The sequence below is a fragment of the Acomys russatus genome, chromosome 1 (assembly GCF_903995435.1).
Source record: "Acomys russatus chromosome 1, mAcoRus1.1, whole genome shotgun sequence".
Classification (NCBI taxonomy): Eukaryota; Metazoa; Chordata; class Mammalia; order Rodentia; family Muridae; genus Acomys; species Acomys russatus.
In genome coordinates this window covers 15,126,561-15,141,657 of record NC_067137.1, presented here as the reverse complement: position 1 = coordinate 15,141,657, position 15,097 = coordinate 15,126,561, and the positions used below count along the sequence as shown (strand labels likewise).

The 15,097-nt window shown below is 38.6% G+C and overlaps 1 protein-coding gene across 1 annotated transcript in view; it reads right to left on the bottom strand.

The window, feature by feature from the left end:
• Positions 1-15,097, bottom strand: part of Strn (striatin) — a 92,325-nt gene that overhangs the window by 8,578 nt on the left and 68,650 nt on the right. The window contains exons 7-13 of the mRNA XM_051166615.1: positions 14,525-14,660; positions 12,246-12,356; positions 9,343-9,486; positions 6,419-6,555; positions 3,773-3,948; positions 1,956-2,003; positions 619-740 (exon numbers count right to left, since the gene is read on the bottom strand). Of these exons, the coding sequence (XP_051022572.1) occupies positions 619-740; positions 1,956-2,003; positions 3,773-3,948; positions 6,419-6,555; positions 9,343-9,486; positions 12,246-12,356; positions 14,525-14,660 (874 nt within the window). The remainder of the gene's footprint in view (positions 1-618; positions 741-1,955; positions 2,004-3,772; positions 3,949-6,418; positions 6,556-9,342; positions 9,487-12,245; positions 12,357-14,524; positions 14,661-15,097) is intronic.

The window sequence follows — 15,097 nt, the reverse complement described above, 5'->3', positions numbered from 1 at the left end:
TGCATCCATGCATGCACGAACACGCACATGTATGTGTAGTGAGGGTGGAGGAAGGACAGACAGAGAGACCGGGTCTGATTCTAGAACTCATTAAGTAGAGCAGGCTAGTCTAAACTTACAGCCATTCTCCTGCTTCACACTGCCAAGCTCAGGATTGCAGGCAGACATCACTAAACGTAGCCAAAGGTCATTCCTTAACCTTCAAGACCCTTTATAATAAATATTTTAGAGGCATGGGATTTAAAACTAATTAGCTTCTATTTTCCTCCAGTAACTGACCAAGGAAACAATGTCAGCATTCATTTATCTTCAAAGTTGTTTGTCAAAAACAGTCATGAAACATGATGAGTTACAGTGTTCTAAGTACTAGACAGATGTCTAATATGAAGAAAGCAAGCGCCAACCAAACCAGTATTCCTGTCCAAAAAGACTACAGAGATGAACTCTTTTCTCAAAAGCATGCTTTTATTTTTAGCATTATGTAGCTGGTTCCTGCATTTATACGAGTCCTTCTGAATAAGGCATGCTTTTCCTTACTAATTTTTAAAATACATAATATTACCCTTAAAGTACGAAAAACATTAAAAAATCACCTCAAAACTTTGGTGAGCCACATACCATAAGAATCGTAGGGATCGACGTTGGGATTGGTGGTGCTCCAGCTCTGGATCAGCCCATCAGTGCCACCACTGTAACACTGCTCACCATTGCTGCTCATCACTACGCACAGCACTGGACCTCTGGGACACCAAACAAATTCATCGGCATTAAGTAAATTGCTGTTCTCAAACATTAACTCTAGTGTATGGCTTACAAACATTTAGAATATCTGATTACTCAAATGCCTTTCTATTTTCCAGCTTTTAACCGTGACTAAAACCACAATTGATGTACTATTCATTTTCCTTTCTTTGCTAAACCAAAGGGTAGTAAATTATGGCCTGGAGGCTATTCATCTAGTAGTCCTAAAGCTAAGAATGCTTCCTATATTTTTAAAGCTTAAAATAACAGCACACACTATAACAAGAATATGTTACAAGAATTAGGGCACTGAGTTCAATCCCTAGTGAAACCAAAAGCCAAACGAGGGCAGAAAAAGTCCAGCAGAGATTATAAACCTGAAAAATATTTACTTTCTCACCCTTTACATAAAAAGTGTATCAATTTCCATGACAAATCATGTAAAGACATGCTGTCTGTATATAAGTGAAAACAAGAAAATATGTGATTAGTATAGGTCTCATGCCCGTTATACCTTTGAGCTATATCCCCAGACTTTTAGTAATTTTTACATAGGCTATGTTAAGGGAAGAAAAAAATGTGAGAATTCCTTTTAAAAATTATTTTACAGGCTGGCACGGTGGCGCATGTTTGTAATCCCAGCACTCAGGAGGCAGAGGCAGATGAATCTCTGTGAGTTAGAGGCCAGCCTGATCTACAAAGCAAGTCCAGGACAGCCAAGGCTACACAGAGAAATTGTATCTCAAAAACCAAAACCAAACAAAATAAACCAAAATTATTTTACTTTTAACTGTATGTGTGGGTATATATTATCTCTGCACAGGTGCCCACAGAGGCCTAATGAGCAGAGTGGCAAGCTGTTGTGAACTCCCTCACATGGGTCTTGGGAAATAACTCCAGTTTTCTGTAGAAGCAGCAAGCACACTTACTTAACTGCTGAAGCATCTCTTCAGCCCCAAATGCTAGCATTTCTAAGAAACTTAAATGCTTTGACAACAGTTAATAACACCAGGATTCCTATTTGGTATTTATGTTATCTGCCAGGTTCTTTCACGCTTACATAAAAACAAAAACAAAACAAAAAAAAAACACCATTACTGAACAGAAAAACTGTATTAAAATATGTAAGTGAAAGAATGGTGTACGATATGCCAATCAAACTGTGTTATAAAGATGCTGACTTAAGATAAAAAAAAAAAAAATCACATACTTACTTGTGAGCCCTGAATGTGTAGATAGGCTCCACATCTAGAGAAGTACTCCTAAATCACAGAAAGAAGATGGCTGTAAGTGTTGCATAGGTCAGTAGTGAACAGCAGTACTAACTATGTCACAGTTCCATGGTCAGAAGCAGACTCTTGGATACAGAGGCTCACCTAACGGCAGTCACACCTTAGTGGCATCAACAAACCACCACTGTAGTAGGGCACACTGTTACACAGTTGTCTTACACTGTGTAATCCATCCATTAGTGGGAGAGCATCACTCATAAGAGACCATGGGCTGTGAGGCGTAATTTCTGAATGTGATTTCCAGTTATACCATTAATTGACTAACTCAGGGAAGTTTTTATTATTTCAGAACTTTGGATTATCCTATATTTAAAGTAAAACAGAAAATCCACATAGTATCAAATATTCAACACTAAATACATGTGAATCTGAATTAAAAAAACAAACAAACAAACAAACAAACAAACCAAGGCCAGAACTAGCACATGGTAGAATTTTAGCAAATGGTACTTAAGCTTCCCTGTGCTTTCATGAAGGTTAAAACATCTATATTTCATTTTGCAGAAACTGACCAAGTAAGAAATGGAGGCTGAGTATATGCCATTGCCTCACAGACACTGGGTAAAGGCATGAACTCACCGTTTCCCACATCACGCTGCAGGGGTCTGTAGGTGTACCTTATCTCTCTCTCCTCAAGTCACTTAACTCAGAGGTAACCAGGCTACTGTTGTCTGCATGTGTAGATATTTTTACTAACTTGTTTTGTTCTTTTCCTAAATCACATATTTACATATGGCTTCATGTGTCTGAGCCGAACAAGCATAGTATGCGCTGAGAATCAGGCCAGGGCACAGCACGCCTGCATTCCCCATCCGTATTCTGCACAGCCGGATCCAGCATTATCCTGCATGACTATAGCACTGATGCTACCGGTGTCTTTTAAACTGCACAGCAGATTTTCTTCTATAAGTAGCACAACTTCTGGGACACCCTGTGCCACAGTCAGTTCTACTTCTGGGACACCCTGTGCCACAGTCAGTTGTACTTCTGGGACACCCTGTGCCACCGTCAGTTCTACTCTGGGACACCCTGTGCCACCGTCAGTTGTACTCTGGGACACCCTGTGCCACAGTCAGTCAGTTGTACTCTTGGACCTAACACAACAAAAGGGTCCTGGCTGGCGGACCCTGGTTCTGGAGGAGGGATGGACCAATGGAGGTGAGCTCCAGAAGGACCTCACCAAGTAAGACCTGGTCTAGCTCAGGGGCTAAGGACACACTTTATAGGAAATCGTGCCTGCTAACACTCACAGAACCAAGCCAAGAATGAACAGTGTCCTTCGGGTCAGACACCTGGTCAGTATGGAACACTGGCCAGCATAGGAAGGCCCTAACTACTACTTCTCTTTAAACCCAAACTTCGTAAATAATGGACCAGAGTGCAGTCAAAGGTTTGATGATGCCAACTGTTCCTAGTTATGCTTCTTTACATGAACAGGGACATTCATTGCAGACAAGGGCTCCATAAATAAGATAGCCACTGTAACATTTAAGTATAAGGACTGCAATCACAGGTACAAACCCTTGGGAACCATCAGGTAAAGATTCCTCCTAAATATCAGACCTGACACTAAGCTGTCTGAGGATTTACCTATAAATGGTAAAGAATAAACAACTAGAAGAGCTATTTGGGAACTGTAACAGAAAATTACTTTAAAATATATCTTTTCCTGTTGATAAATAATTTAACAAAAATTGTAAAAAAAAAAAAAAAAAGTTAAGAGTCGAGAATGTTCTCACTTTTTGGCTGGGGCTGTTTTTTGCAGATTCCACATTTTCAGTGTATGGTCCTCTGATGCTGTTATTAAAACAGGCTCAATGGGGTGGAAAGCAAGGGCTCGGATGCCATCAAAGTGACTTCTTAACGTAAACTTAGGGTTCCATGTCTTCCTCAAGGCGTCTTTGTTATTTGCTATCTATTAAAGAGACAAAGCATCAGGTTGGGATAGCTGATTGGCTATTAAACTATTACACTGCAATTCTCAAAATAATACATTTCTAAAGTAAACAACCAAACTAATTAGCAAAATTAACAATATGTGGCAGTTTTCATTTAAGAAATATAAAATGATAAAACAACAGTTAACATGACCCAATCAAAACTGTAGGTAACTAATAATCCCAAAGAGATCTCTCTTATAGCTAGTTTGAATCCTGAATGTCCTCCAAAGGCCACATGTTGAAGGGTTGGCTAGCATGTGGCATTCCCAGGAGGTGGGGACTTTAGCAGTTAGAGCCTAGACAATACAGTGACATCACTGAAAGCTCTGCCCTTAGGAGACAGCGGAACCTGGAACCAGGTCTCTCCTTTCTTTGCTTCTCCAAACCATAAATTAAGCACGAAGCTTTTTCTGAGGCTTGCTTCTCACCACAGTTCCAAACAACCATGGACTGAAACATAAGCCTTCGTTCCTAATATGTTACTTACTTCATATTAGTATGTCACAGTGACAGAAAGCTTGAGTAATTATTAGAACTAACTCAATTCAAGCTGTAAGACAGAAACTGCAATTTGGGGTAGAAAAACTAAGGTTTTTGTTTTGTTTTTCCTTTAAGCTTGTGTCCTGGCTGCTTTTATGTAAACTCTGTCAACAAGCTAGAGTCATTTTGGAAGAGGGAACCTCAATAGTGAAAATGTTCCCACCAGACTGGCCTGTGGGCAATTCCACTGCTAGGCTTGTGGGCCTGTATGCTTTAGGAAAGCAAAGTGAGCACGCCAGTAGGCAGCACCCTGCACACACTCTGCTTTAGTTCCTGCCCTGACTTCCTTCGACGACAGACTATGATGTGCAACTCCAAGTGGGGTAACCCCTTTTCTACCCACGTTGCTTTTGGTGTTTCATCTTAGCCATAGAAAGCCTAACTAAGACAGCTTGTTAATTTAAACTACAATCACTTTTTTTTTTTTTGATACTTTCAATACTTCCTTCACCAAGATGACAATAAGCTTTATAAACTGGAAATAGAAAATGTTAAAATGGCTGAGGATGGTGTCACACACCTGCAACCCCAACACTCGAGGCTGAGAAGGAAGACTTAGAATCCAGGGTATTCACTGAGCTACACCTCTGCTGCATTTTCTCTTTACACATGCACTCACAGAGTGGACACTAGCCGCCATGGCAAAGACACCACGGAGGGGACCGTAGGCCTTCAGCCAATGCCCAGCATTGAACCACACCCTGCCAGCAACTCTGACAGAGCTTGGTCTGCTACAAGTCAAGTCTTCAAGTGAGAACACAGCCAATCCCAACATCTTGACTGCAACCACCTAAGACCCGCAGCCAGCACTAGACAGACAAGAGGAGCCCAGACTCTGGTGCAGAGGGATTAGAAGATGGTACTTTAAAAAATATTTTTCTTTTATTAAAAATATTTTTCATTCAATACATTGATTAGTTTCCCTTCTCCAATTCCTCCCAGATTCTCTCCACCTTCCCCTCCTATCTGAATCCCCACCCTTTCTCTCTCTCATTAGAAAACAGACTTCTAACAATAAGATGAAACAAAAACAAGTAAAATGTGACAAAACAGAGGAAAAAGAACCAAAAGGAAAAAAAAAGTACAAGAAGCACATAAAGAAATAGAGATATACATGTTTCCCACACGGAAATCCCCCAAAACTGGAAACCATAATAAATACATAAAGAACATTCAAGGTTAAAAAAAAAATCTCTGACAAAGAAATATGAGACAAAGAACCTCCAAGAATTTCACTGAGTTCATTTTGTACTTTTAAAAAATGTAGCAACAGATTACTGGTATGGTTAATAAAACATAGAACTACCTTTGGAAATAGGCTAAACACATAACATTAATCTTTCTTGAGGAAAAAAAGTGAGTCTGCATTAGAAAGCAGTCTAAGTTCCTTCAGCTTCTAGATAAGGCTTCCTGGCTTAGGTAGAGCACAAAAGTGTGCAATGGGAAATGCTGCTTCTACCCATTAAGTCAGGGTAAACGGAATGCCCTCTGCTGTAAAGAGACGTAGAAAAAAAGAAGTAACCACACAGCCACGAAGAGGAGCCAGGCTGCCCAGGGAGCCCACTCTTGACAGTGTATGGAAGAGGGAGGACAACGACTGCAGTTAAGTAAGACATCAACTTATTACGGTGTCTAAAGAAAAATACAGCTCACAGTTCACAAGTGAAAGAGAATTCCTCTTCCTACCTAAACCAGTACACGCCATACTGACCCACAAAAATAGGCAAAGCCTCTAACTCTAATCTCCAGGCTATTCAGGAAGTGTTAGTTTATTTTTAAATCCATCTTTGCAAAGTTTGAAATTAAAGCTAAACCAAGAGTCATACTTGTGAAAACGTTTTACCTCTGCCATCTTTTTCTATAAACTCAAACAGTAATGGCATAAAAAATAAAACTGCTACTTACATCATAAGCTAGTGAGTCTGCTTCATTGGCCACTGTAAGGCCTGCTAATTCTCCAAGGCCCAGTTCACTTTCCAGGGCTTCATCTGCTCCCATGATAAATGACTTCCCAGAAGAAGGAGGAAATGTCAGTGCTTCCACTAAGAGGGAGACAAATCCCAGTTACACATCTAAATAGTTCACAACTAGTTTCATATGCTTGTGTTACATTTCTGCTACAGGAACATGCACATTTTTATTTGTTCTATTTTGGCTTTTGAGCTTAGGCTGGTCCCGAACGAAATCAATTCTACTGCCTCAGCCTCCTAAGTGCTGGAATTATAGGCCTGAAAGGCTATGCCTCTCTTACATTACAGTTAAGCAATTTTATAAATAGTGAAATTCCATGACCAAAACTCTTAAAGACTGCTTTTTTACATATTATTCTGCTAATAGCATCATCTAACTATAATTTACCATCGAACAATAGATTACCAGATTTGTTTCTGGTAGTCTGCCATCTTTTCTTTTATCATTATATAGAAAATAGTATGACAAAAAGTAAGTTTCTTTCTGGGGCAGTGGTGGCGCATGCCTTCAATTCCAGCATTCTGGAGGCAGAGGCAGGCAGATCTCTGTGAGTTTGAGGCCAGCCTGGTCTACAGAGTGATTCCAGGACAGCCAGGGGTACAAAGAGAAACCCTGTCTCGAAAAACTTAAAAAAAAAAAATTAAGTTTCTCTCTATTTAAAATGTCATGATAATTAGTCAAATAGCATCTAAGAGCTACTCAGTGGTTCTTGCTATATGGTGAACACTGCTGATCTCATTCAAAATAAAACCAATCAATTATATAACATGGAATACTAAAGACGCTTCAAAATAAAAACTGTACAATGTGCCTATTTGAGAAAAATTAATTAGTGTTATAGAAGTCAGAACTATCCCTTAGAGTGAGACAAGTGACCGGTTAAAGGGCCACATGGCATGCTAGACTTTAGTACTCTCTATTTCTTGATCTGAGGGTGATGGCAATTATCGTCAGTGGCTAATTCCGATTTGTGATGATTCAATGAGCGTTTCCATTTGTGCGCATGTTTTATTTCATTTAAAGATATTTTAAAGTCCGTTTCAAAGCTTTAATAGCTGCTAACTGTGCTTTAAAGAGTTTCACTGTGAAATCTACTTGAATGTTCTTACTTTGTAACTGAACACAGCAGTTCAATATTTTCAACAAGTACCAATGTAGAACCAGTGAAAAGTAAAATGCTAAACTAAAATTTTATCCACAAAAATTACTGCAACAAGGCACTAAAGCTTGCCTTGCCAGAGGAAATTGCTTCATTGACTAGAAACAATTAAGATGAACTAATAGTTCAAAGAATTTGCTAAAGGGATGTTATTTTTTTTTAAAAAAGCATGTTAACTGTATTGAGTGTACAGTAGCCTTAAAAGTTGTTTTCAGTGCTGTATTTACTCATGTTTAATAACAGGTATTTGTTGAACATATTAATTACTGGTTATTTATTTTTAAAACAATAGTTGCATCTGGGTATGGTGGCACACACCTTTAGCCCCAGTGATGGAAACTCAAAATCTTTGTCAGAAAAAAGAAAATCACTGTCTGAATAAAATGGAACACAAATTAAGCCGCTATCAAGCCACACGTGTATGAGCGTTGTACTAATAAAAACTAGCTTTACCTAGAACGCGGCACATTATCTGAAGGGTTCAAATAATGCTAGATGCTTCCAGAGTGGGAAATCTCCGAACAGGACTTTTCAGGCCAAAATTTCAAATAATAACACATGTGCACCCAGGAGACTAGGCATTCAGCAGGTGTCTTTTGTTTGTTTTGTTTTTCATGTCTAACATTTTCATACATGAAATAAAAATGACCTTGTCCTGTAAACAATAAGACTCCTGGGACTGACCACAGCGTGGGTTAGTACTAACTAGTGCTCTGGGCAGGTCTAGTCAGCAGCCAGAGAAAACCACAGGCACATCATGTCTCTCTGTGGTAGGTATCTTGTTCTCTGGGTCCTCAGAAGTTAAGACACTGGTTACAGTGCTTTTGGTAACTAAACATTGCCGCCCTTCATTAGTTTTTGAGAACTAACAGGGACTCAAATTCTACACCGAGAGTACAGAAGCTTTTCCTGAAAGCTGGGTGAAGAATTTTTAGTAACAGGCAATTAAATATGCAAGCCAACACTCTACCTTTACCCACCCCTTCTCTCTCGGCATGTCTGTCCCTGTTTCCTCTCCTCCACTCACTCCTCTACCCTAGCGCTGGGGTTGAACTGAGCTCTGTGTGTTATGTAAATGTTCTATCACCAAGTGATATTTCCAACCCTTTTTGTATTTGTATGACACAGAATTGTACTGTGAAAAACTAGAAACCAAAAAATTTAAAAGGCTTGTACTTCAAATATAACATATAACATTAAAGCTGAGCTTGAAAGTCATCAATATATGATTTTATATTAAACTAGAAAGAAATTAAGTAAAAACCAGAAGCAGAAAATATGAAAACAGGTGGCTTTCCCCCCATTTTGTTGTTGTTGCTTTGAGACAGGGTCTCATTATGCAGCCCTTGGCTGGCCTCAAACTCTCAGAGAACTTGTTTCCTTTGGCCTCTGAGTGCTAGAATTAAAGCATGTGTCACCATGTCTGATGTCCCTTCATTTTTTTTTAAATCAATGACAAATTAAGAATTTATGCTAACTTTCAAAATGAACCTTAGTACCAACTTGTAGACTCAATTTTCTCAGTGTCAGAATGGAGTAGGCCTGTTACCCCTGTGCTGTCAATGAAGCCAGGGGATAAATCAGAAACTAAGAGTTGGTTCTTAAATTTACGCTCTTGCCCCCTGACATGAGAGTCAGCCGCCCCTGTGGCTTAGCAAGGGGTGTGTGCAGACTGGGTGCTCTAGGCCCAGCTGCTCACCTTCATCGGCCCTACTGATCTCCTGCTCAGGAAGCCTGGAGCTGCTGGGTCTGGAAGGGGAACCGACCGATGGCTGCAAGGAGGGAAGTTCGTCCACATCTCTCAAGTTAGCAAGCATATCTTGTAGTTTTGACCTATTGGGCCCTAGCCAAAAAAAAAAAAAAAAAGGTGGGGGGGGGGGAGAAAAAAGAGAAAACAGAATCACTCATTTCATCAAAACTGTACAACAAACTTTCACCTGTCAACATTTACCTATAAAATATCCAACTAGATTGATCAATAAGGAGTAGTTATTTTTGAAGTTCTTGAATGCTAAGAGTTCATTATTTCTGGGAAAGAATTATATTTGAATACGTATTTTGTAAGTTAAGTTAATGGAATCACTACATAGAAAAAAATATCCTGTCCAATATGTACAGTCATACTTATCTACAATGAAACCAATGACTAGTGTGCTAAATGAAGACAGACAACCAAATGTGAACTCAATTGAACAAACAGCCTTGCTTGCTTAAGTCACATTCACTGCCTTCCATCCTGAAGCTATGGAACCCAGAGTGAAGTCTCATGCCCTGTTGATTGCTTACCTGGGCTTTGATTCTTCATTCTCCCACATCCCTGTTTTGACTGTTTTATATAGGATAGAGGCTGAAACAGATCTTCGGTAGTTTTTCCTGTTACAAGTTTAATTAAGAATGGGAAAATCTTACCCATAGTCCATTATGGTATTTCCTATACCAGCAAAGAATACAACTGTTTCTAAGCAATTTTAACTAATACCTAAAAAAATTTAAGATAGTATGATTGGATTACACAATTTGACTGGATATACTTACACTAAACCAATTAAAAACATCAAAAACGTTTACAATGGTAACAGCTCAATTAAAAAGTGTATTTTGTTAGCTTATAAATTAGTTTTGTACACCAATTCAAAGCTTTAATTCACTTTTCTCCTTATAACACATCTTCACGTGTCCTCACACTACTGTTTTAACACAGCAACAAGTGAAAATGACAAACAAAATGTGTTGATCTTAATCTACACTCCTCATCTGCAGTGGAAGACATTCAAATTTCTCCCCAAGAGAGTAATGCTTCTTCGCTTAAAAAGCCTGTGTGCTGTATATTTACATATGATCTTAATGCCCAGGCACAGGGAATCCCAGTTGCTGCTATTAATAGAAATACTGTTCCAGTCAAATGGTGCAGATTTAGATCTTAAGGGATAAATTCTAACTACAATGGGAGAATAGATGAGTCACAGAAGTCTTGGCTACCTTCATTTTAAAGAGCTTTACATTCCAAGATTCTCATGTTAGAACATAATGACCCAAAGAAATATCTTGAAATATTTCTAATGTATAATATATAAATTTCCCTCAACATTTTAGTTTAACTGGCTCAGACTTGGTTCTAAAAGCCATGGCAATTCATGTCTCAATGTATTTTTTAAGTTAAAAGGTTTTTAGCATATTTGAGTAAAAGAATGAAAATCTTGTTTTAATGTTGACCTTTCTCATTCTTATTTAATCTATTCTGAGGTAACACTAAATGATTTCAGTGATTGTTAAAATTGTGCTAATATAAACAGTGGACATAGACTTTTCATTGAATTAAGAACTTATACATTCTAAGATTTTAAATACATATTTAAGTGTTTTAAAGATAACTACCAGATTATAAAACAATGTCTTCAGGAAGGGTGGGTCTTGGTATGTTTTACCTTAATTAAAAAGCAAGGAAGGAATACAGTGTATCCTTCTAGTCTTCTGCAACTTATAAATACATTTGACACTAAGTTTAGATTTTAATCTCATTTTGTACTATTTTCACATCTCAAAGGATGAAATTCCTATTGCCATGAAAAGGAAAAGTCATACTTATCATGTCAGTGAGTAGAAGCACAAGAAGGTAGTTTAATCTTGTTCTCCCAAAAAGATGCTTTGTATTTTTGTTTGTTTGTTTGTTTGTTTGAAAGCAGGTCTCATGTATCCTGGGATGGTCTCTCACTCCTTATCCAGCTAAATATGACCTTGAACTTCTGGTCCTCCTCCCTCTACCTCCAGAGTACTGAGATTACACACTTCCAGGGATGAGCCCAAGGCTTTGTGCATGCATACTAGGAAAACACTCTACAAACTGAGCTATATCCATAGCGCCTAAAAAGCAGTTTAATACCGTTTTATCAAAGTTTTGAAGGGATTTATATTTCTTACACACTTAACTAGATCTGTTGATAAACTTTTCATTTGCAAAATGAGTTATATGATCCACAGGGCTAAAAATTCATTTTGGCTTGTTTCTGATATGCAACACATTTTATTGAAATGAGGAAAAAGGTAATTGGTAATATTGCTACAAATTAAACTGGCCAAAACATTTACCTTAGAAAACAGACTCTTTAAATTATGTTTGACTGTGTGCCCTGTATAGCATATAGAGATGAGAGCAAAGGAGTTGTGTGTTGTGAACACAGACTATTCAGGGGTAGAAATTAGCTTCTTTTTGTCTCAAGATCAGAAAGTATAAACAATAACTTTAGTGGACTGCTAGCAAACTGAGTTAAACAAGATTTATAAGTATCACTGGAAACAAGCATCCTTGTGACCTTCACGTGTACTCATCACTATGCTCAGTGCACAAACGACATTCTCACAGGCTTTATATGTGTGTTAGGATTCCATATTCATGTGTGATTTCTTGTTTGTTTGTTTGTTTGTTTAAGTTCATAGTCAAACAGCAGCCACTTAATTTCAACCCCTGAGAGACAGTGAAAAGAAAAGTGGTCAGGAGCAGAAATGAAAAGAGTAAGTAGTTTTAGGAAAACATTGAAAAAAACAAGCTTGGGAGATGTAAAGATGCAGAATTCGTAGTTTATGGATGCAATGTTTTCCACTTACTCTTCACCCCCTTCTTTCCCTTCCTCTCCTTTTTGTACTGCTCCTTCAGTTTGGTAATTACTCCCTGGTCCACATTCCAGGCTTCAGGCATGAGACACTGATCTTCCTTTTCTAAACAGAGTGAGACAAACAATCTTTCTTCAATAAACAGAACATTCTAAATCAGTATCTCAAAGACATAATTTTTTTTCTTCATATCACTCACCAAAACCAAAAAAACAAAAACGTTTTTATACTCAGATATACGACATATAAAATGCTACACCTAACAAAGATCAATTCACAAAACATGTCCTTTGAAAAAGACAGAAAAAATAAACCTAGATATTGCATTAAATCCAAGCATGTTACAATTATTTTTAATATATTTTATATTGTATATATACAGTGATAGAAGATTATTATTAAAAGACTGCACAAAATCATCTTAAATGGTCTTTTCCAGACTGTTAAGACAGGTCACTCTGGCTAGGCAGATTGGTGCGCTGCTCAGCCACCATCAGAGAAGCTTCCTTCTGTAGCAGATGGGAACAAACACAGAGACCCAGAGCCGGACAATGTGCAGAGTGAGAGACTTTGGACCATTCAGCCCTAAATAAGATGTCTCCATCAAACCTTCCCCTTAGTGTTCAGGAAACCCACAGGGGAGGATGCAGAAAGAGTTTAAAAGCCGGAGGAGATGGAGGACACCAAGAAAACAAAGTCCTCTAAATCAGCATAATCAAAGCTCATACGAACTCAGAGACTGAGGCAGCAAGCACAGGGCCTGTACAGGTCTGCGTCAGGTCCTCTGTGTGTATATTATGGCTTCCAGTTTAGTGTTCTTATAGGATTCCTGAATGTGCAAACAAGTAGGTTTCTGATTATTGTGCCTTCTCATGAGCTCTTTTCCTTCTGTTTGTCTTGTCCAGATGTGCTAGGTTTTGCTTTATTATTAAAACAAAATAAAAAAATTTTTAAAAGGATAATTATCAAGAGCAAAAAAAGAAAAAGAAAGCCTTAACGCTAGATCCACAGCGAGTGCTGCAAGAGCAGGGATCTTCACCTACAAGACCTAATATATGGAATGTACTTCATCAGTCTATTTGTTGAATTAACATTGGAAGTACCTGAAGTACTAAAAATAGAACTCTATTTTTAATGCAATTTAAGTTTCAATCCAGTGTCAAAAATGTCTGCTGGATCTCTGATACAGCATCTGTCAGCAGGAGGGACAGTGTACTCTTTCAGAAGGACTAGCCAACTTAAAAAATGAAAATCTTTACCAGGGCTTTAAAAAGCGTCTTTTTAAAATTGTATTGATTCAGAGAGAGACAGAGAGAGACAGAGAGAGTGTGAGTTTCAAGAGTCAAGAGCCACAGCACACGTGTGGTCAGACGACAACTTGTAGAAGTGGGTTCCAGGGATCAAACTCGGGTTGTCAGGTTTGGCAGCAAGTACCTTTACCTGCTAAGCCATCCTGCTGGCCTTAAAGAATTAATAATAAATTAAACTTGGCTGCTTTTAAATGTTGGAATAATTTTATTTTAAAGGAAAACCTGAGCCTTCCTAGAGTCTCAAGGCACTCAACAACATAGCAGCCACAGTGGGTCATGCAGTCTCGTTTCAGCTGCTCCAGGCTCACTAGACTCTTGACCCAAGCACAAATGACTGACCATCAAGCAATCTCCTTCTCTCACAAGATGATCAATCTAGTTCTCTGAACTAACTCAAAGTTCTGTGCTTTGAGTTTTAATTATAAATCTTTAAAAAGTTTTTTGAGACAGAGTCTTACTATGTAGTCTTAGCTATCCTGGAACTTACTATGTAGCCTAGGCTGGTCTCAAACTCATAGAAATCCATCTGTTTCTGCCTCCCACACTAAAGTTGTGCACCAACGTGTGACTGTCAATTATAAAATTATGAAGAAGGGGGGGAAAAAAAAAAGAGGCCAGGAGGTGGAGTGAGGTCTCAAGAGGACCTGAGTTTAATTGTAAGTACCACATGGGTAGATCACAACAATTCCTACCTCCAGCTCCAGGGGATCTGATGCCCTCTCTCACTTCCTCAGGCACCAGGCATGCTCAAGTTTTCCCCAAAATCTAGACCTGCATCGTCTACTTGTCTAAGCACACTGTATTCCTTACATATTACAGAAGGAGGGCCAGGAGGTAACAGTTACACAAGCTGCCTTACAGGTGCTCACACAACCTAAGCAAAACAAGGGTGTACCATGTCCAGGCACTGGCCTCAGGGCAGAACATTTTCTCAGACCTGATGGGGTCCAGGTGCTTCCTTACCCCAGTCTGTTCCGTCGCCTGCACTTCTAGACTCGCTGTCTCCTTCCTCTGAGGTGACTAGAAAGTCAAACTCCTTCAGAGCTTCTTTTGTGTCTCGATCTTCACTGGTATCAGGCAATGTTTTTTTCCGAACAATCTAATGGGGGAAGGGAAAACATCAAATTAAGATATCAGCTAATACTATGCATTTAAATAAAGAGATGCATCCCTTTATAATTGAGTAAGCAAAGAAACAACTTATTAAAGAGCTACAATACCTAACTCAGTGAAAGACACATAGTGTTTTTAAGAAACAAGCAGGTGCATCTTAAAGCAGTTATTTAAACGTTGTTCAAAGGTATGATAGCTTACTTAAACTTAAAATCTATTGCTGGATAAGTAAGATTTGTACTTAAATCACAGACAGGTTATGTTTTTGTTATGAGAACAATTAAATCTTACATTCCTTAGATGCAGTGTGTGCCTCTGCAGACACTCTGATCTAACTCCAGCAGATATTCCATAAACAGCAAAATGTTTCTAGAATAGAGCCACGACACCTTAACATAATTACAAAATACCCTCACAAAGCCC